Source organism: Cydia pomonella, chromosome 28 (assembly GCF_033807575.1).
Source record: "Cydia pomonella isolate Wapato2018A chromosome 28, ilCydPomo1, whole genome shotgun sequence".
Classification (NCBI taxonomy): Eukaryota; Metazoa; Arthropoda; class Insecta; order Lepidoptera; family Tortricidae; genus Cydia; species Cydia pomonella.
Genome location: NC_084730.1, coordinates 5,570,139 through 5,594,404, shown reverse-complemented (window position 1 = coordinate 5,594,404; position 24,266 = coordinate 5,570,139). Strand labels below are relative to the sequence as shown.

At 37.2% G+C, this 24,266-nt stretch overlaps 1 protein-coding gene across 1 annotated transcript in view; it reads left to right on the top strand.

Annotated features, from left to right (window-relative positions):
* The window catches only part of LOC133532998 (mitogen-activated protein kinase-binding protein 1), a 148,364-nt gene that overhangs the window by 59,792 nt on the left and 64,306 nt on the right, over positions 1 to 24,266 (top strand). Inside the window, exon 3 of the mRNA XM_061871904.1 lies at positions 15,918 to 16,009. Coding sequence (XP_061727888.1) covers positions 15,918 to 16,009 — 92 coding nt within the window. The remainder of the gene's footprint in view (positions 1 to 15,917; positions 16,010 to 24,266) is intronic.

Below are 24,266 nucleotides of genomic sequence, written 5' to 3'. Positions count from 1 at the left end.
AATGTCAGTTTTTTCCTTGCTCAAGAATGTAACATCAATAACATCATAGAATTAGCTTTCCGTATCAAAAATGAGACCGCAAAACGAGTAAGCCTAAAAGCTTATATTAACATATATATTAAGGATTAGGAACCCAAATCTTAACCGTACATATGCAATTTTCGCAGCGCCTGAGTCATGAAATTTACATACATACATTTTTCTGGGATAACATACTAAATTAACTTGAAGGAAAGGTCAACTCGATTCAACCCGGCCTGTTTTAAGGTAAATTGGTACGTTTGCTTACGTACTTATAAAATTCATATTTTTTTCAACCAATATTGGTTGTGGAAAACATGAATTTTCATAGTTGTAGTTACGACACGCCTTTTCTGATATTTGCAGTAAAATTATGAAATAAATGTACGCATATAAAAAAATTGCACAACTCTACACCTTATATTCCTTTGTCTATGACACTAGACTTAGACTAGTGGTTATAGTTATTACAAAATCTACGTAATAAATGTGTCTTTTATTGACCTAACTAGTCGTCACCGTTATATTTTTACGATCAACGATTATCATACATCAGTTGAGCTATTAACGCATATATTTTTTACTACAGCAACGCTCGTAACTGATCCAATATAGACAGTATGTCTTTACGATTAGGTTCATTGTAAAACTGTTTGGACGATTGAACATTTTACGCCGTCACGCTACTTGGCTTTATTTTTACAGAGTATCTTATTTCGCGAAAAAGTTAATAACATTTCGCAAACTCTTATCTCTGAAAATATCTACATGCTAAAGTAAGCGTGTCTTGATCAGCATTGTCATGTTATTAAAGGGTAGATTTGAATGTACCTCAAGTTCTAAATCGTCGATGATACGAAACGTAGTCGCACGCAAAATTCCGCGCCCTAATAATATGCAATATATTTGTTGGTTTAGGAAATATGTTCCTGTAATTTTTTACCTAACTGTCGAAGGGGCTAGACCGTATATTTTTCATGTGGAAAAATTTACAAATACAAAACCATTAATTAAGAGTAACATGCACTTGATCGGTTTTAATTGTATTTCTGTGATAATATCTCTCTATAAGAAGTGCATAAATTATTGAAAGAAAAAAACCTTGAGTGTGAAAATTATATTTTGTATTTAATATTTTGTAACCCTTTCTCGAACTTTCGCAAGATTTTTTTTCATAATCAAAGAGTGCTTCGTGTTTCAGTAATGTATTAAATGTAGATTTAAGCCTCATAAAAATGCCAGTCCAGACTCATTAGATACCTAAGAGACACATCTTTATATAATGTATAAGTGGCTGTATGTAATATTTTTGTTTCATGAGATTATACTTCTTATTGTTATTACTTATAGCCTAGAATGGTGCGAATATTCTTATAGCTAATATGTATACAGTTTTTTATGATATGAATATTATGAGACGGCATATTTCTTATTCAATGTTTTATATGATTTAATATTAATGTGGGCCTTCGCACCGAAGCCGGTGGCAATGTTTTTGTTAAGTATGCTTTTTACCATGAAGTTGAAGGTACGACTAACTTCAAGCCGGGTTCGCACCTAGTCTCCATAATCCCACACGAGCTTTGTTTTTAGGGTTCCGTACCCATAGGGTAAAACGGGACCCTATTACTAAGACTCCGCTGTCCGTCCGTCCGTCTGTCACCAGGCTGTATCTCATGAACTGTGATTGTTAGAAAGTTGAAATTTTCACAGATGATGTATTTCTGTTGCCGTGTAATTAATATTTAAGAGGCCTCCCATACAAGAAACGTATTTTTTTTGCTGTTTTTATAGATAATGGTACGGAACCCTTCGCGCGCGAGTCTGACTCGCACTTGGCCGGTTTTTTTATGATTATGACGTACTACAAAACGTATAGGTTTTATTTCTGTTGCTATTTCAATATTTGAGGTCTATTTGAAAGTTTAAACCCTTAGATTTGTCATAAATATGATCTGACGATAGGATTTAGTTTAAGAATCAACGAAACTCAAAAAGTCGCGAAAGTGTCAAAACCCTCCAGTGACTGGATTCGAACTGGCGCGTGGCATCTTCAACTTTCGCGGCTAAAGCCATGATTACACAAATTATTAATAAAATGACATCCATGACGACTTTTATGACGTATTGTACGGCCGCCATCTTCGATTCCAAAATGGGCGTCATTTTCCAAATCTGCACACCCTAAAACCTATAAAACGACATCTGTGACCAGTTTTATGACATACTGGATGGCCGCCATCTTGGATTCCAAAATGGTCATCATTTTCGGAATCAGCACTCCCTAAAACCTATAAAAAGACATCCATAACGTAGTGCACGGCCGCCATCTTGGATTCTAAAATAGTCATTATTTTACAGTAATTATACAGTTTCCCACATAAAAAATATTTGTTTTCTAGGATAAGAACGATCAAAATTATTTTGACATTAAGGAATTGTAATTTAGTCTGGATAATATTACGTAATCAAATTACTCGAGTAATTGATTACAGAGGAATCACGATTACATTAATTTGTAGTTAGATATATTCAATTCCGAAGAAATCAATTATGAAAGTAATCGGCGGGATTGATTACAGTAATTTAGATTACCAAAGGAATCGATTACTAAGGAATCATAATTACTGTAATTTAATGTGTAATTTAATTCCAAAAGTAATTGATTGACATTCATATTTAGGAAATATTGTAAATTCTATTTTATTTATTATAACTTTGGCATTTTGTTTAACTTCGACCCTCGATTATTATTTTACTTGACATTCTGTAAATTTGATATTTTTAAATTTTTGTTTCTATTTTTATATATATTGACTGTTTTTTAAAATATTTGATCGCCTGCATGCAGACTGAATGCACAGATTTTCTTTTATCTTGCAAGACCTTTATATTACTGTGTTCTATGCAAATAAATTCTTTGAATCTTTGAATCTACGCCCAACTCTGGGTTATATGGGCCCACGTTGTATAAACAATATAAACATGCATGAAAACTAAATAACACACAAGCAACGTTCTGTTACACAAAATTAGAATACCGTGCCGTCTCGCAACAGCGTTGAAGTAACATTACTCCATCGTTACATAAACGTTGGAATAATTAAAATGCATGCCTCCGGCACAATGGTAATTACATCGCCATTTGTCTAAGTAAATGTTGTACAGTCGGCAAACAAACATACGCGGATCGGACCAATCACTCATGCCAGTCTTGCCAGCCATTTATTGACCGAGCGTCAGCGATGGTTCACGTTTCAGCTTGGGCATAAATGTTATCGTACAGGCGCATGACATGTTTGAGCGAGACAACGCTATGCGCGAATTATAGCGTCATCCCGCTCGCACGTCGACGTGTGAATCGGATGCAGTGTGTCATGCGCCATATCCGATTGTTCTCCTGTACAGATCGCACTACTCAACCGGTTCTCATGAAATTTTGTGAGCAGGATGGTTAAATTGAGTTTTTGGAAAATTTTCAAAACGGCGGAGCCAAATTCGAAAATTTAAATTATTCTCGGGAGGTTTAGAGCTCACACAGCCACTAATTTTATTATCGATACCGTTGAGGTTTCTTATATTAGTAGTACGCTTGTTAACACTTTTTATGGTTCCGTATTTACAAAAATATGCCGATGCCAAAAACGATAGACCCGAAATGGTTAGTAAGAAACTTCAAGATCTACATGACACTTGGGCGTGGCCGGTTAAAAAGGGAAACATAATATATCCGGTAGAATTAAGGTTTTCATAAAAGCAACACGTAGGTATATGTCATACCTAGCAAAGATAAGATTTCATACACGCAATCCAGTTTTGTTATGGCGTGCAAGCAGAGATGATTTGGGCAAGGTCAGACAAGGCCATCTACCTGTTGCGGGTCCTTTTCGACGGTAAAGAAACTAATATACATGAGTTCATCTAAATCTCTACCCCCCTACCTGCGAAACCCTGTGGCTCCGCCATTTTGAAAATTTCCAGAAAACTGAATCGACTCTGTCTGCCTGTTACTCTTTACGGTAAACCTTTTCGACGCTAACGATGGATATATCGGAACCGCAGCTCCAACGCCAACTACGGACTAACCCGTCACAGACCAGAGAGCAACATAGACCTACATGCACATGCATAAAGTTCAATTTCAGTTTTGACACTTCGGTGACGGCGGACACGGCGTCCAAAAGGTCAAACCGCTGAACCGATTTATAGGAAATTTGGTATGGAGATAGCTTAAGGCCTGGGGAAGGTCATAGGGTAGTTTTTATCAATTATCCTCATCTTCGACGCAGATGAAGTCGCGGGTAGAAGCTAGTTCTTTATAATTATTCAACCTGCTCATCAAATATCACGAGTTCACGAGTATCGGTTGAGACTCGAACTCGCTCTCTTTCTTATGATCATTATAATTCCCATCTGATTGTGGGGTCTGCTTTCCTTTTCTTTTCTTTCCACTTCGCGCGATCGGACGTGTCGTCCACTGTAAACTGTAACGTCGCAGGCACTCATGTCTTTTGCTATGATATCAGCCCATGTCATCTTGGGTCTTCTTCCTCGGGACCCAGCGATGTTCAGACCCGTAGCAACATTCCCGATGTAATCAGGAGGTCTTCTCTTTACGCGTTCAAACCATCTCACAAGGAAGGGTACCCAACTGTCCGACTCCGATTTGATTCATTTTGATATATGTTATAGAGTAGTCTAAAATAACGGACACGTATTTTTTTTCAGCTGCCCAAACTCAACCTGTTAGGAGAAAATGGCCTTCAAAGTACTAAAAAGTTACTAAATCTTCTAACTCCTATAGAAAGTGATGCTCAAGCAACTTGCTAGTTAATGGCTGGTTTGAGTATATGTTTGAAAGCAGCAAAAAATAATGAGCACGTGTTTTGTTATATCTGCTTAAACTCAAGTTTTCCTAAAAAAATACCTGTCTTTATGTGTAACTTTAGCGATAAGATATTATAAAACTTCGAATGTCGCTTTTGTAAAGACTTGATCCCTTTAAAGAGAACTCTCAAATTATGCACAGAAGTTTTCTAAAAGGCATTGTTTCCACATTGATTTCGTTATGCACAAATAATTAAAATATGATAATTTTCCTTTGTGTTATTCGTAGTTAAAACCTATATCAAATTTTTGACGAAGTCTTTATTCAAAGACTCGAGTACTTTTAAGTTGCAATGCAACTCAATAAAAGACTCGACTCGCGACTTAAAAGACTCGGAAGATTTTTAAGCGCAGTCGTCTAATAGTCGGTATTAGAGTTCTTTAAATTTAAACTTAAAGACTCGAGTTCTTAGCAACTTTACATCTGCCTTAAAATAAACTTTATGCGTTTATCCTCAGCTGACCTGGTATATGTGTATGCTGCGTAAAATCAAAAAGCAGCACCGTGCAAGATTACAGACACTGAACCGCCATTCATATTATTATAGTTATAGTCTACACTACACGCAAGGATGCCATAGCGACCTTGGCAAGGTCAGCCAAGGCCGCCCACCTGTTTGGCGGGTCCTTAGCGTTTAATGGTACAACAGAAGTGACCAAAAGTAGACCTTATTTCTTAGTGATTAGGCTCCGGAATGATGATGATGGTATACGTTGGTGTTAGGTTTATCATAACGTCCTTAACGTTTAATATTAATGAGACAACGGAGGCTTACACACAAGAACGTAGGTTAACGTGTTAAACGTTAGAGAAACGTTTATGATGTGGCCAATTCCTGCATATCTTATACGACAAAAATTTTAGATCTTTGTGTACTGTCTGTAAAGGATCGGCAAGTCGTATGTTTCCATGAGGCATGGAGACTGCTTACAAACATGCGCGTTGTATGGCTGTTTGACAATAAAGTGACATTAAAATAAGTTTTTGGGTACGAGCTTTTATCGCTTACTGCACTTTTCTTTTCACAGGCATCTAATACTCATCGAGACAGTTCTAAAAACCCCAAACACAATGAGGTTGCGTTGGTTTATTATAGAGTTCCTATGGCCACCTCCTGTCTCCATCATCAGATCAGCACGATGGTACCATAATATTGCATTAAATTAAAATGAAATAATAATTTATTTTTCCATATTGTGTTAGTAGCTTATTACTATTATAATTAACCTATGTTAGTTATACTATGTCAGTTGTCACCCGCATACATATTGTAGTATGTCAATTTTCAGTTTCATCGGAAACCGGGAAGTGGGTAAAATTTAACTTGCAAGATTTGATGCTACAGACGCACAGACAACGGGATCATCATCATCATCGATATCATCTGATACTAAATAAAAGCTTGTAAAAAGCTCACCACTGAGACCTCTAATCTGGACTTATTGATTGCTAGGAATGCTAGGGCTACACAGTTACATGAGGTCCTACTTCTACCTAGTTAGTTACATAAAGGCGATCTACGTCACGACCAAAGACCTTCAGCAAAAAAAGGCGCGTCCGTCACAGATTCAAATGCGATGCCGATATGGCGAAGGCATCTATACGTGGGCGTTAGTGACGCTGTTATGCAAGGCATACAAATTGCTTCTAGAATACATTTATTAGTATCGAGATATATTTAGAAAATTCTATTATGTATACACCATTGACTTCTATTCAGGGCATGAAGCGTTAAGCGGAAGGTCGAACCTCAGAGATGACAGAACATATCATGGTTCACACTATTTACTGTAATTTTTTACTGTCAAGGGTATCTGACATATATTTTTATCCCATATCCCAGTCCACCGCTTATAATTAATCTATAAGTGGACGCTAGTTATGACACTAGATAAGTGTGTACAGGTTCGGCTAATAAGAATTATACATTTTGTTTTTAAATTTTAACTCATCAGTGGCGTTTCACAATCTTCAAAAAAGCTTAACTGGTAGATAAAGTACTAGTTTTTGCAGGTGCGGAGTGTTAGGGTCGGCAACGCGCATGTAACACTGGAGTTGAAGCCGTACATAGGCTACCGAGACTGCTTACCATCTGGCGGACCGTATGCTTGTTTGCCACCGACGTAGTGTTACAAAAAATGTTCTATAATATTTATTTATTTTAATGGATTGACATTTCAGTTATGACTTTAGTAGCGGTGTGTTTTCAACTTCTACAGTCACGCCTGAAAACATCGACACGTTCGAAGTGCCAAAAATATGTATACACGACCTTATGTCCCATATATTAGGGTAGTGTATACATATTTTTGGCACTTTGTCCATATCGATATTTTCAGTCGTGACCGTACAAGCCAATTTATTGCATTGCATGCTATGATCATTAAATACGTATAAACATGGAAAGAACAAATCGACCACAATCCCATAATAGATATATTATAGCTTTATAACCCAAACAATATAAAGTTATGCAAAAAAAGTCAAGGACAATAGACACAACATTATAAAGACGGGTCTAGTGTCGAAACGTATTCCATTCATAGCATGTATCATCAATGGAAGAACGACTTAACTGACGAAAATTGTGACGTTCCGTAGAAAAAAGGACCTTTGGGCTTGGGATTCATCGAGCGTTTATTTTTCATTGCAGCATCGATGGATGTATATATAATACCCGGGAACCGGGACTTATTTTAGGTACATAGAATTTTCATTCCTTTTGGGGTTGAGAATTTGAAGAGTATTATGTTTCAAACAGCAATATGAATGAGGCCAGTACAGCGGTGTCACGCACGCCAATTTAAGCCAATCGTGCAGTCTGACGCCACAACGCGATTGGTTGATGAGTTCGCATCACGCGTGCGATTGGTCGCAACTAGTTGCGTTAGACTGCACAATTGGCTTGAATTTGTGAGGGACACCGCTAAACTAGCACCATTCTTAGTGCCCGTAAGGCTCGTCCTTAGATATACATATACACCCTTCATCGGTTTAGGTACTGCGTTATTTCTCAGTAGGTATCTGAGTAATGGAACTGTATAAATTTGGCATTTTATTGATGTGCAAACGCCAATATGGTATTTTCTTCTACAGAATGACATTGAAGTTAAGGACATTTATGCAAAATTTGTAAAGTATTCTACGTAAACGGACAATGAAAAAGGGCGTATTCTTATGCCAGTGCCGATCACTTTAAGATCTTTTATACCCCATGCCATATGTAGTTAAGTCATTCTAACACTGGTTAAGTGACTTCTGTACCCCTAGTGTAAATAAATTCGATTTCGAAACGTCACGTACGCGTTTGCGTTTAATCTCATTTTGTATTGGATTTAGATATCCTATACAAAATGAGACTTAACGCAAACGCGTTCGTCACGTTATGATGTCGATTAAATTTACACTAGGGGTACTGTGCTTTGTAAAGTATTCTACTTAAACGGACAAAGAAAAAGGGCGTATTCTTATGCCAGTGCCGATCACTTTAAGATCCCTTTCATACCCCATGAGCCCGTGACACATGTAGTTAAGTCATTTTAACACTGGTTAAGTGAGTTCTGGTCAAAGTGGTCCGCCCACGCCGTCAGCTGATCCACATTTGACCGACTTACACTAAGTGATAAAGTTGATCTCAGAGAACATTTAGTAGTAAGTAGTATCAGGTTCTTAAAAGCTTATGTGGTTATCTTTCGTTATTATAAGCCTGATCTTCGAAATAAAGATATTTTATTTATTTATTTATTTTATTATATCTAGTTGTAAGGTTGTAATTGTAACAGAGATCTGACAGTATAAGCGGTCGTGTTTGTTGGATTAAGTAGACAAAGCCCTACTTAACTTACCTAATAGGGTATTTGACTACTAGTCAAATCAGTTTCTTTTTTCGAACTGTCAAAACGATTTGCTACTATGGAATTTATATGAAACACTAGCAAACGACGTCACGGTCAAGTTACCTACTTTCTATAGTTCTATACGAATTATAAAATGGAAATAATGTCTAAAACTAACTGCTGTGTAAGTTTCTCCATAAATGCTTAAATAATTATCTGTCTATCATTTACCGCTTAAAACGCTAATTAGATAGTATGTGTCCCACGAAGGATATAGCATAGATTTTAGTCACGGAAATAATATTTTTTCGCAGAATATGTCGCGGGGAGAAGGTAGTATCGCCATAAAAATGCTGACCTTACACTACCTAACCTACATAGTTCGTATGAATTAGTGACAGAATTTAAAAAAGCTATAACGCTCTAGGGAGTTATAGCTTTTTTTTTCAATCCATTACTCCCGTGGGAACAATATACACATTTGTCCTTTGGTACACCTGCACGAAATAAGATCTTTTTCGAGTAAGAGTGATGAAAACGTTTATTTTGACACTCAAAGGACGCGACACGAAAAGGAATCATTTATAGGGTTGGTACTCTCGGTTGACCTTGAATTATGAAAGTCAAATATTATCGTATTACACTATAGGGTGCAGGCGTCCATAGGCTGCGGTGACTGCTTACCATCAGGCGGGCCGTATGCTTGTTTGCCACCGTCGTGGTATTAACTATAGGGAAAAATCTGAAATCTATACATTTGTAATTATAATTGTTTGGATAACCAAATCTTTTTGCCGATTTTTAAAATCTATCTATAATAAATGTACGAAATCCTCGGTGAGCGAGTCAGACTCGCACTTGTCAGGTTTTTTTTTTAGAAACACATCATTAATCTTAATTTTCTATTTCTATTTTTACTAATTAGATACAATTCCAAATACTATTAATAACGCATATATTAACATTATAATTATATATAACGCTATATGTCACTTTTATATCTAAACTCCTATCAAAGTTTTCTGCTACTTGAAATTAAACTTTAAAGTGTTTGATAGAAGATTCAATTTTGATTATCTCTGAGTGTAGTGATAAAAAAACTTTCTAACGGTAAAAATTAATAACGATAGCGTATCGATAAGTCGTTTTCGCTTTCACTGTTATATAGTGTGATCGAGTGGTCGAAATATCGAGTAATTAGAGCTGTCGGCAGTTTTCTTTTCACTATCTATAGGGTACAGTCAGTATAGTTGGTTTCTTTAAGGTGGATCGAAAATTGGAGTCTTGAGCGTTGCGAGGGTTTCAAGACACGAGGGTTAAACAAATTTTGTCACCGGGTGAAATACAAATTTTTTCACCGCACGCGAGGAAAATCTTAACTGTAAAATATCATACAAAATCGAACCAAATCTATGCTAAATTAACGTTATTAAATTTTTCATTCAAAATCATGATTTTACAGTCATTTCTACCAGCCAACATGAGGAAAAAACTCAAAATTTCCTTCAGGCTACTTAGCCCAACATGTGGATAAAATGCAACTTTGTCATCAGTTTGTGTTCGAATGTTACTTAAGATGTCTTCCTTCATTGGGATTGGGACACCTTCAAAAATTGTTACTATCTATCTATTCGTAAAACTTGTTCATTTATTTTGTCAAAATATTTGCGACACCGATAGTACAAATAGTCCGAAAACAGGAAATACTTGGCTATTATTTGATCAAAAACGTATTTTATATCTTGTAACATAATTGAACTTATATATTTTATTTTTGAAGTAAAATTATTAATTATATCAGAACTTAGAATTTAAAATAGCCAAAAACCTTTTTTTTTATATGGATTCCGACAAAAGTAATAAAATACCAAAAGTAAATAAGTACACCGTTGCGTCCTTCCAAATGTTCTTGAATGAGTAAACATGGCAACATTGGTAAAGTGCCTTTTACATAAGTGGGCCCTGGAGATCTATAATTTAAGTAGGTCATGTCATGTCATGTCTCTTAGGGACATCTTATTTTTATCGAATACTTTAGAAACGATTCTACACTTAGGAGCAAAAAAATCGACTCAAATCTGTGTTGGATTTAAAAACGAAATATCTCCGAAACTAATTCGCGTATTTTTAAAGTAATAGAACCATTAAAAAGCTGCTATATTTACCTTTTTAAAAAACACAAAATTCCTGAAGTATTATTTCAGATACTGAAATCTGAGCGATTTTAGCAAAATGGGGTAAAATATGGGTAAAATCACGTTCAATTAACGTCCTGAAAATGGGAATAAAAGCAATTTCGTAGAGAGAAAACCATTTAATTTTTCCTGTTTAATATTTTGTACTTTCGCCTCGGGCCTTCTTGACGCATGCAATCCGGTTCTTCATGGATCTTATCAGCTTCCTGATGGTATCCTGCGGACAAGCTCCCCATTCCTCGACCAAAGCCTCTTTCAGGGCCAAAATCGTGTCAGGAGCGGGATCCCGGGCTCGAACCTTCCTTTTTAAATAATCCCACAAGTGCTCGATGGGGTTCAAGGGTGGGGATGCCAACCTCAGCAAGGTATGCCCGCGTGACTCTTGCGGTATGACAAGGGGCGTTATCTTGCATGAGATGGAACCCCTCCTCATAAAATCCTGCATAGGGGACGACATGATCTTGCAGGATATCTGTGATGTAACGATCTGCGTTCAAACCACGTCCGCGGCCCCCACCAGGAATGAAAACCAGCTCGGTCCTCCCCTCCATGGATATCCCCGCCCACATCATGACAGATCCCCCTCCGTAGGCGACCGTCTCGGAGATGCAGCACTGCGCAAATCGTTCTCCAGGTCTTCGGTACACCCGTCTTCTTCTGTCACTGCCATGGAGACACATCCTGCACTCATCGCTGAAGAGTACGCGGCTCCATTGTTCGTACGTCCAATTTTCGTAAGTGGTTACGAAATCCATACGAGCGTCCCGGTGCCTCCCTGTCAGTTTGGGCCCTGTGGCAGGCCTTTTTGGGGTAAGGTTGGCTTCCTTAAGTCTTCGACGAACTGTCCACTTGCTGACTGGTTGCTCTCGGTTCTGCATCAGCTGCTGCTGGATGTCAACGCCGGTACGCTGTCGATCACCAAGACTGGCCGTAACGATGAAGTGGTCCTCTCTCCTCGATGTGCACCTGGGACGGCCAGATCCAGGTTTGCGAGCAAGGTTTCCAGTCCGAATGAATTTTTGGTTGACTCTGGAAACAGCAGACTGACTTAAATTCAGCTGTTCAGCAACTGCACGCTGCGTAAGGCCTTGATTGAGCAAGACGATAACTTGGCCGGCTTCAGTTTCTGTCGTGTCCATTTTCTTGCAGGTAATTCCAGGGAATGATTGCGGGAGATGTGCACAGGTCAACTTCTGATAAGAGACTGATAAGAAATAACCGGATACACCGGTTTTTATGGCCCTCAAAGGTGCGCAACTCGTGCATAATCAAAGCAGGTAAAATGTTGTTTTCTACAAAAATAACAATAACCTGAAATTTACCAAACCGATTTCAACAGTTGTTAATGTTTTTGATAGCTTAATTAATAAACAATAATACTGCAATTTCATTTTCACTGAAATATTCAACGTTTTCAGAAAAATTAAAAAAAACTAAAAAATGTGACTTGAGTCGATTTTTTTGCTCCCGAGTGTATAGGTATTTGCAGTTTTAAACTAAATAGTTATTTGTTTTACAAGGGGGAAGACTTGTTGTTTAATCGCTCGTGCTAATGTTATTAATAAAAGCGAAAGACTCCATAATTGAACCACGAGCGTAGCGAGTGTTTTGAAAAGTGGAATATTGAGCGTTGCGAGGGTTTCAAGACACGAGGGTTAAACAAATTTTGTCACCGAGTGAAACACAAAATTTTCACCGCACCAACGCGTGGAAAATCTTAACTGTCAAATAGCATACAAACTCAAGTCAAAATCATCATTTAATAGTCAATTCTATCAGCCAACATAAGGAAGCAACTCAAAATTTGCATAAGATTGCTTTAAAAAAAAAAACGTTTATTTCAGACAGAATCCATACAGTGAGTATTAATAATAATTACATAACACTTAAGCTACGAGTATGTTAGTATTGTACATGCCAAAAAAAAAGTAATAAATAACAATAATAATAATTTAGTTTAAGTATCTGCCCCCCCCCTGGAACATCCGGCACTTGAGCATGCGTTCGAACCCAGTGTCCCAGAATGGGGCAGTCCGTTTTCTCACTTATGACCCTCAGGATGGTGTTGTGGCTCCCGCGCACCCTGCGCATGAGTGATGCGCTTTGCCACACATGTGGATAAAATGCATCTTTCTCATGAGTTTTTGAACCATCAAGAGAGCCTTTACCAGCTGGTGTGGTGAAAAGGATATTTTTTGTCGTATATTTTAAATTAAAATTTGTTGGTTATCGATAAGGTCGATAACCAACAGTATGGTGCCCTTTTTCTACATAGGATCAGATATACAGTTATGTTTCTTGTGATATATTTTATTCATCTATACTTTTAAACTTGTTTACTTGCAAATCAACGGAAATGTATGGTAATGTTATGCGTTTTCGTTGAATAAATATCTAATGGATCTGGTTATATGATATAATTGTTACATATTTATGAGCTATTTGACAGTTCTGAAATACACCATATTTATGCGTTACGTTAAAAATAATATAAATAAATAAATATTATAGGACATTATTACACAAATTGATCTAAGTCCCACAGTAAGCTCAATAAGGCTTGTGTTGTAGGTACCTAGACAACGATTTATATAATATATAAGTAATTATAAATACTTAAATACATAGAAAACACCCATGACTCAGAAACAAATATCCGTGTTCATCACACAAATATATGCTCTAATATGTAGGTAAGTATTAAAATTCATTCTAAATATACAAGGTGGCCAAAAAATATGACATTCCCGTTGCCAGGGAGGTTTTGGGATTATACTGAGCAACTTTTACTATGGGACCAACCCCGAAATCGCGAAAAAGAAACCAACGGGAATGCACATATTTTTTGGCCACCTTGTATATTTATATTTTTTGGTTTGTAAAATGTTTCTGTCAAAAACATCAGATCAGCGCTATATTGGAATAAGTATTATTTCATTGTTATCATAACTATAGATCGTGCCATTTACAAAGACGCGTGCATTGACACGTATTGTCATGTTAATAAAGGTTAGATTTGACTAATCTGCGCGTCATCGTGGATGACACGAACTATACGGAAGAATACTTACCAATTTTTGGGTAGTCGTTCAAATTTTTGGGTCAATCAGACACCAGGAAGTCGTTCAAAATTAACTTATGTATGAGATTTAAGCTAAATTTCTTAAGAGGATAACATACAACTTTGCAAACTCATTTCAAAGAATAAAGTGAGTCTTTAGGCCGCGGACTGGATGCCGTTCGCGCCTCCCGGCTCCGAGCGGCACGATCAAAATGTATAGATTTTAATGAATTTGTTTTGGACGAAAACGGCGGCCGCTTGCCGCGCCGCCCGCCGCCCCGCTCGCCGCCCCGCCCGGTCCCAGCCCGCGGCCTTAAGAGGAGCGGAAAAAATTATAAATATTAAGAGTATCAGCGAGTAAAAACGAATTTTTAAAAGTAACCCACGGAACGTAGCCATTGGAAGTTGGCAACGAGTTACAAGAAGTTGATCTACCTAAACACATGGTTTCTAATTTATGACAAGTTGCTGCAAATTCTTTGCCAAATCAAACGTGTTCAAGAACTAATTTCCATATTAATTAACCGCCAAGAAAAATGTTAATTAAAATACTTCCAACCCAACCTTACTTTATTTGTCATCTTGGGCCTCCAAAAGTTATCAGTATTAGTTAATAACCCAGTAAATATTGAAATAGAGAGGCCTTGTTGCTATCTTTAGTAATGTTTACCACTTTATTTGAAACCGGTTGAGTAAGGTTTAGATTCCAAAATTGTGTGCTAATGGGATATGGTTTTAGTGTCTATGTGAAGACCACACAACACATGACCTACCTTTGCTTAGTAGTTACCAAAAAAATGGGAAGTCGCAGTCAACGATATTATAACTGTAGATAGGTTTTAGTTGCTCCAAAGTTGAAGCACTTAATTTGTGACGATTGAGTTTGCTCTTAGTCGTTGGACTTCAACTATGACGCGCAAATGACGAATACTAGTCGTCTATTTTTAACGTGGGTATTGTTTTTATTGTAAGTGTCTCGTTTAGGGTCACCCCACACTAGCGTCTCTCCCGAGCGTCGGCGTCTAGTCAACTCTATGGTTGCTGTTCGACGCAACGACAGCGCAACTGTGCCGCGACGCCATTTTCCATAGCGCTGACTAAACGTCGACGCTCAAAATACGCCAAGGGGTGGCTCTTGCGCCTTTTGCGTATGTAAACAATAAACAGATTGTAAGTGAGCGGCCCTGAGGTTGGAAGCATTTTTTTGCTTGTGTTATATTCGGATACGCCATGTCTATTCGTTATAATATTATTGGTCGTGGTAAGAATGTTCCGTACATTCCACTTTTTTTATTGGCGCTTACGTCATTTCAAATAACATGTGGCCTACTCGTACTATCCCTAAATGGTTAAGAGACCCACTGATTACCAGTTCGCCGGACGATATCGGTTTGTCAGTTATTCGCAAAAGCTGACAATCGCGAATAACTGACAGGCCGATATCGTCCGGCGAACTGGTAATCAGTTGGGTCCCTGTACACTGGACGATTCGTATTTTGATTCCACATTTTTTTTGTCAAAATATACAAAAACATGAATGTTTAATATTTCTTGTGTTACCTGCCGTAATTTTTTTCCTGATGGTCATCGGAAGATCAGCGCTGGAAAACTTGGAATCACTGCAAAACTTCAATTATTCTTCTTTTTTTTCTTTCGTTTACGAATAAATTATTTTTTAATTTTACTAGGTATATTATACTAATGTATATATTACACAGAACATTCAACTCGCTTTATAAATAAGTGCTGACATAATGCTTACATTAATCTGTCCATATTTTATATACTTAGCCGTCCCCCGGCAACTATAGTGAAAGTCTTGATTCAATTTCGCCGATGTTTGAATTGAAATTGGATGCAATTTGTTGACTGTTCGTCGGTTTCCCAACACTAATATTGTTTTTTATTGTCAACAGATCAAGTTGGAGAGCGTGCTCGGGCTAACAGTGTCCTCCAATGCTGCGCTCGACTGTGATCCGAACACCGAGCTCGTCGCATACCCGGCAGGGTGAGTTCCGTATTTACTTGTTACCTTCGTCGACTTGTCTTACACATATTATGATCAAGTTGGAAAGCGTGCTCAGGCTAACAGTGTCCTCCAACGCTGCGCTCGACTGTGATCGGAAATCAGAGTTCTGAATGTTTGATAGGTTCAAGACAGTATTTAACACCAGCCCACCGCTTTTACAAGACGCAGGTTCACGAAGATATGGAATACTGTTTTCATCTGTGAGCACCCCAGTACCAGCGTCTCCCTTTCGACCGCATCCAAGGGAGAGCGACTCGAATTGTCGGCTGCAAGCATATTTCAGGTCGCCTTAACTTCTTAACACTGTGGGGAGATGTAGCCTCCCAAAGCATTTTTGTCGCATGTATAAGAGTGCTCCGAAAACTTGTTCGAATGAAACCTTGGTCCCTGCCAATTCTTTCCGTCATGGTTCTACTCTTAGATGCTATTAAGATACTTGCCAGTAGTTCATTGGTGAAAGATAATGTTTTCTCTAAGGTCACATGGCAATCTCTTTCCGATCAGTATTTTTAATATCCTTTTCTTGTAAATATTGAAGAATATTAAATGTATCACGATATGTTTAAGTCGGGATGTGATTTTTAGCTGCATAAATCCATTGCATTAATGATTTAATTTTGAAACAACTCAAAAACAGTTCATGTCAAAAAACAAGACACTTTGCATTCGCTAAAACCTAACACGTCCTTATTGACGTACGTACCGTTAACAAACTAAGGATTCCTATTGGTTATATTAACATATATTTGACGATAGCCTGTCGCCATGCATACTAAACGGTCATTATGCAACATTTACATCAAATGCTTGAACGGTCATCGCCAGAAAAGATTGGTCAAAGTATCTTGGAATCTTAAAGAATGATTTCTAGTTCTTGGTTTGTAAGTATATGACCACAAATAGTACCAAGTACAAATCCATGTTTTACAGCGAATCACGTTGTTCTTTCACAACGCATGAATCGCATGACGTGGTCTCTCTCTCGCTCATTAGACTGTGTTTAATATTAGACTACTGCTCGGAGTCGTGAGCCCGAATAATTGAGTGAAATACCACGGATATGACACAGAAAGGGGAAATATAGATAACCTTATTAGCACGTCGGATATTTGGCTAGCAATCGCAAGGAGCAAGTTTGTTTCTGACGTTTGTTGAATAAACATAGGCAAATGACAATGTATGACATTGTATGAATCCTGCTTTTCGGGCAGAAAATGCAAACAGTTAAACTGTTCGAGTCCACTGATAGTAATAGGCACCGTTGTAGACATTCAACTTTTTTTAGAATAGAATAGAATATAATAGAATATTTTTTATCCGTAAACACAAATAAGACACATTATATTACATAATATAACAAAAACAAAGAAAGTATAAAGTGCCACGAAATGGCCTCAGGATGTTGCTGGTGGCTTCCAGCGCTAATCTTCCGGTGACACCAATATTTTTGATAGTTTTTTAAGTTTTTTTAATGTAATTTTTTTGTCAAGGGGAAAGCCCTTATAAGAGTATTTAAGATTCCACAGGGTTCAGTATTAAGCTCTATTTTGTTTACACTTTACAAAAACAAGCTGTGATAGAACTTATGCATTGATTAGTGATTACATACATTTGGCGTTAGCCTGTCGCCGCGCATACTTAACGGTCATTATGTCACATTTACATCATATGTGCGGGAGGTCATCGAGAGAAAATCCGAAAAGGCACTCGCCTACTAAAAGTTTTATTCGAGTTCTTGGGAGTCCCATAATTTTTTTATTAGTTCTTAATCTGGATTCCTCTGAGACACGAGGAATATAGATAAGTCACACGCTTATTTTAGGCTTCGTTTTTTTTTTATGGAGGATAGGCAGGCGTTTGACCACGATCACACCTGATGGTAAGTGATGATGCGGTCTACGGTGGAGCACGCTTACCTATGAGATACCTATTTACGTTTGACAGACTCTCTTAAGTCCACTGATAATTTCTTATTAACAGGTGTTTATTTAGTCTCTTTATGGGTATTGTATTAACTGTTTGCAGGTAACGTCTTGGTAAGAGTTTATACAAAAGTTTCCACAGGGTTCACCGTTAGGTCCTATTCTGTTTATCCTTATTATAACAGATGACTTGATATAAAATTATTCACTGATTACATTTGGCGATAGACTCTCGCCGCGCATACTAAACGGTCATTATGTCACATTTACATCACATGTGCGAGAGGTCATCGACTGAGAGCCATAAAAGGGCTGGCATTATACCTACAACTAACAATGCTTCATGTCATATACAAGTGTTACTGTTTTTAGGGTTCCGTACCCAAAGGGTAAAACGGGACCCTATTACTAAGACTCCGCTGTCCGTCCGTCTGTCACCAGGCTGTATCTCATTAACCGTAATAGTTAGACAGTTGAAAATTTCACAGATGATATATTTCTGTTGCCGCTATAATAACAAATACTAAAAAATTTAATAAAATAAATATTTATGGGGGCTCCCATACAACGAACGTATTTTTTTGCCGTTTTTTGCGTAATGGTACGGAACCCTTCGTGCGCGAGTCCGACTCGCACTTGTTTTTGATAATTGAGGGAGTTGTAATTAATTATTTCTAAATTAAGGACATGCTTTAATACGGTCACCTGCAATAGTATCTTACTCAGCGAAGCGCGCAAAAATATCTGACACAAACTTATTTTTTTTTGCCATAAAAGCATGGCTACTAGTGTGTGTCTTATAGTATTGTATAGTTCCTAAGACGAATGCCTGTTTCTGCACACGAATGCATATTCCCAATTGTCTGTAAACCGCTATCTACTTACGCAGGAATTCAGTTGCGGTTTTCTGAAAAGAATTTGTAATACACCAGATAATAACACTGTTATTATTTCGCCAGGTGTTTTTTGTTAAAAAAAAAATATTAGCCTATTTGAGTATCCCACTGCTGGGCAAAGGCCCAATTCCCGATTTTGTGCTTCCTCCGGCCAGTTGTCAAAATCGTCGCTATCTCCTCCTGGGCCTGCCTCGCCCACGCTTCTCTTCTGACATCCACTTGGCATCATTTTATCCAGGTGGTTTTAAATTTTAAATAATAATTACTGATTTGAACCGTTCGTGCACACTCTAAATACAAACGATTTCGACTTTAACTATCGATTAAGGGCTTGACCACGCCGCTCGGCCGCGCCCGCGCCGCGCCTTAAATAGGTCGTTCACCTGCAGCGACCGTGACATGCAACCGTGAATGCCAAGGTAAATGCGACCTTAATGAGCGGCCATTATGGTGGTAATTGCAATGTTTAGCTACGGAAGGGGTGGCTCATTGTATTAATTACTTTACCAAACGTAATAAACAACGTGTAACGTAAATAACTGAAAACATGACACGACCATAATTCTCGTGACATCTAGTGTCAAGTAGCGGTACTGATAAATCCGCTACTTGCCGCTAGATGTCGAACTGCGAAAATAATAAGGGTTTTGGTAAGAAAACTGATGTATGGAGTGAGCACTCTATGCTTACTTATTTATCTATTCTTAAACGGACTAGCAATATTCTTTACAGTAAATATGGTGCTACTTTTCCGCACTAGTGCGTAAATTAGCACATTATGTAACCATGTCGAAAATTTAAAGGGTCATATGTACTGTAAAACGTTGTACGATACATGTGCGAATAGGTAATTCGTAACTCGTGTCGATTTAAAACACTCCCTTCGGTCGTGTTTTAATTTATCGCCACTCGTTACGAATTTCCTATTTTTCGCACTTGTATCGTAAATAACTATTTTCTGCGGAACGACACAAACGCGTATCTTAATTCGCGATTATCTTTTGATATTCAAGTATTGATTTGATTATGCAGTTTTAATCAATGCATTATTAAATTACCCGCTTTTAATGCAAAAATAAACCGTAAACGGTATACCGACATTAAATACCGGTTTATCTGTTTACCAGTACCAGGTAGTTTTATAGTACAGTGAAACCTCGGAAATTCGAACCGCAATAATGCGTAACCCTCGTTAACACGAAATAAAATGCTATATCCATTGACACATATATCTAAGGATGGGCCTTACGGGCACTAAGAATGGTGCTAGTTCAGTGGTATCACTCTCGAATTCGAGCCAATCGTGCAGTCTGACGGAATTAGTTGCGACCAATCGCGCGCGTGATGCGAACTCATCAACCAATCGCGTTGCGGCGTTAGACTGCACGATTGGCTCGAATTCGTGTGCGTGACACCGCTGTACGGGCCCCATTCTTATTAATTTTAAACAGCAAAAGCCGCGGGCAAAAACTATTACATTTATCTTGGTCTAGAGCACCCACAACGAGCTTTATGTGAGATCACTGCGCCGACTTGAGTAAGATTGTTCCATATTAATCACTTCATGTGCTCTCTTTTCGAGGTTTCACTATACATTGGACAAGGTCATAAAACGATATAATAGCTCTCGCTTGTGGCTCGTGCTATAAACGTCTCGAATAAAGTGGCTTTTATGGCCAAGTTCTATACTGTGTTTTACACTTCAACTGTATGGAAACACGTGTACAGTCACGTCTGAAAATATCTATACTAAAAATGTTTTAAAAATATGTATACACTATCTACTATACATATTTTTGGCACTTTTGTTGTATCGATATTTTCAGACGGGACTGTACAGGTGATACAGTGTAAATCAAGAAGACGAAGCGAGACTTTTCTTGCACCAAAATTTATTTTATAGTATTTTACTAAATTTACTATGGGAAAAAAATGTGAGACTGTGACAAGGACGAACAATAATAACGCTTTCTCTGCTACTCCTACTGAAATATACATACTATCCCGTTCTGTCAGTTCCCCCCACCACTCATGCCCAATCCATACTTAAAGCCTGACCAGTAATATAATATAGATGAGAAAGGATGAAAAGTTTTCTGGCTTTAAAGTCTAAAGACCAATAATATCTGCACATTTTGTTTCTCTCTTCTTCATTAAATCGATCGTTGCAATTAAAAATGCAACGTGAACAATTGCACGCCTGAGGTATTTTTGCTTTTTGTTCCTTTTTGTTGGTCACGTAGGGTAATCCTTCAACTCGTCTCCTTTTTGCTACATTACGAGACCAGTTTTCAGGTTGAGGTTTACGCCATCTTTTTAAGGTTAAAGAACGGCATGAGTTCCATACACTGCTCATCAATTCATCTAAGACCCATGCAACGATCTCCATATTTTCTTGGCGCATGGACAAATCCGTGTCATTTTCGAGATCACTATTTCCGAGAATCAACTCAAGGTCATTGTTTTGATTTTGGGTACAATTAAGGCAGTCTGACTCAAACAAGTCACTTAAAGTTATCAATTCTTCTTCACTCGGCTTGTAAAGAGGATCATCGGTTGAAAAATCGCTACCCAAAATAAAATCCACCTGATCCGCAATACGCAGCTGTGATGCATCAAGTAAGGATGAATCAAAAGGTGTGTTTTCGTCCCGGTCTGCTTCATGACCTAAAAACAAAATCATATCACTTATAAAAACTATTTACTTAATATGGTCCACATTTATGCGCGATTTATATTTTATCCATAATCAGATAGGTACATAATTATTTTGTTAACATTTTAATAGCTTGTCAATTTTTAAAGTAATAGTCTATTATACAAATTATGTTTATTTAACATAATTAGACTGCATCATCAGATAAGATTTATGTAAGTATATTACTGCATTATTATCAAAATTACTAAAGTAAGTATGTATACCTACACTAATAATCCTAATATTAATTCACTTAGACACCAGTCAGCGGCTCGAATAAAAGTTTCAAGATTTAATTCCAATAAACACCACACCTACATTTGATGTTCAATATACTCAAATATACGCTGTGGAGCTAAGTAAACTTATATAGAAAACACTTACTTTCTTTATTTTGGGCCAATGCCACTAATCGCTTGCCTCGGGATTCCATAATTTATATCACTGAACATGTATATGTACGTTATTTAACGAAAAGACATGCGCTGGCGCTGATAACTTTTCACGACTGACCCGCATAACTGCATAAAGTGATTGATTTTTGCGTGATCGAACCTAACAAAGTCGTTTATTACAGTTTAGCATCTTAACGTATGATCCTATTGCGCATAAAGGTTTAAAAGTAAAACCGATTAAGTGAACTTAATATTATCTAGTTGTATAATATATCGCGTCTTGAAAGAAAAGTCTACATGTAAATAGTATTAAATAATGTTATAATGTTTTAGCAGTTGCTATATCTAGGTTGTTAATTACAGGTATATTCAGGTAAAACATGTAAACGTTACTTTATATCTTTTGCTTGATCAGTTTTATGGGATAGATAGTTTTAAATACCCTTATTATTTTTTACGTGAACATTATGTTTAATTTTTTGTCTGTTACTACTTTTTTACACTCTGTAACTTTGTAAATAATACAAATAAATTAAAAAAAGCCACATATATATTTAAAATAATAAAAAATGAACAAAACTGTATATAAAACAAATTTTTGATCATTTTGTCAGTTATCATGTTTTTGAAGTATACCGACGATATGATCACATGAAATTCAAAATTCAAAATTCAAAAATTTATTCTGCAAGTAGGCCTCAAGGGCTCTTTTACAAGTCAATACAACATTTATAGTAACATCATATAGTGACATGAAAAATACATAACAACATTTATAAATACAACAGCCAATACCTGGGTAAACATTACATTATAATAATCTTAAAATAAATAATTAATACAATACAATAGAGATGTATAGTCTCTATGGTTAAAAACACATTAAATCTGGAGATGTAAAAGGTCCCCAATGTCAGAGTACTAATACTAATAAAATTTGGAGGTGTAAAGTCTCTCCAAGTGTCAAAATAAAATTTATACTAAATAAATAAACCGCGTCTGGACTGTTAAACTAGCAGTCTCATAAACTAATGCTACATTCTGTACATAACTATGCTAAACTGAACTGTCACCCCTATACATGAGTATAACAACGCCCTCCTGACAATGATCATATATTTCTGGTCGGGCTTTAATACTAGTTAGATTCATTTTTTTTAATGAGAGCGTGACATCAGACAGGCTCAAACCAAGCTCTCATTTAAGCGTATGTTACGCAAGCACTTTTTCGACAAGCTCTCTGGTTAACCAGAGATCTGGTTGTCCTTCGTAGTCATAGTATTTTTTGCACTGGGTACATAAATTAATATATATGTATCTTATACCTTTAAACGAGCAATTCTTGTATATATATAAATATATATATTTCTGTGTTCTCGGAAACGGCTCTAACGATTTCGCTGAAATTTGGTATATGGGGGTTTTTGGGGGTATACAATCTATCTAGATTAGTCTTATGTTTGGGAAAACGCGTGTTTTCGAGTTTTCATGCGTTTTTCTTTCGACGCAGAATATGGTCGCTAATTTCGTGTTGTCGGCCACTGTCTGTCTGGTCCAGCGGGTTAAGACGCGGACTGCTAAACGAGTGTTTCGGGTTCGAATCTTGCCCGGTGACTAACTTTTGTTTTTTTTTTTATATGTTCAAGTTTATATATATTTTTTTTAATTTTTATTGTTTTAGACAAGTTTAATTTAGTAAAAAAATTTAGTTAAGATTGTCACCTATAGACCACCATATTACAATAAATAGTTATAACCGAGCAAAGCTCGGTCGCCCAGGTACTGTATATTTAATTATAGTATATTTATGTAAGTTTATTACCGTTAGTATATATTATTTATCGCTATTTTGCTTGTTTTAAGTTACTTATTCTGTTTTTTTTTTGTTTAATGCCTGCACGTACTACTGTTTCTGCTTAGCCTGATGGTTGACTGGTAGAGAATGCCTTTAGGCATTAAGTTCGCCATTTGTGCTTTATTTGTTATTGTGCAATAAAGTTTAAATAAATAAAATTGTATGGCGGCGGCATGTTTCGTGTGATTCTTAAGACGAATAAAATGAGGCCAAACCTCAAATAACGGTCACATCGACATCATTTGTAGTGAGACAACATCAACCGATTGACAGACAAGTGTTAACACGTATATATAATGTATGTATGTATGTTTGTCTGCGCGACCGTGAGAGAGGACGTCGCGTCCGTCATACAGACGCGGTTAGGTTGGGGGTTTGGGTGCGAGCGGAGCGGTTAGCGGGGCTACGAGCGAAGAGGTTTAGGAACTCCGTGCATCATAATCTTATGTCCAAGTGATGTCAAATGCTAT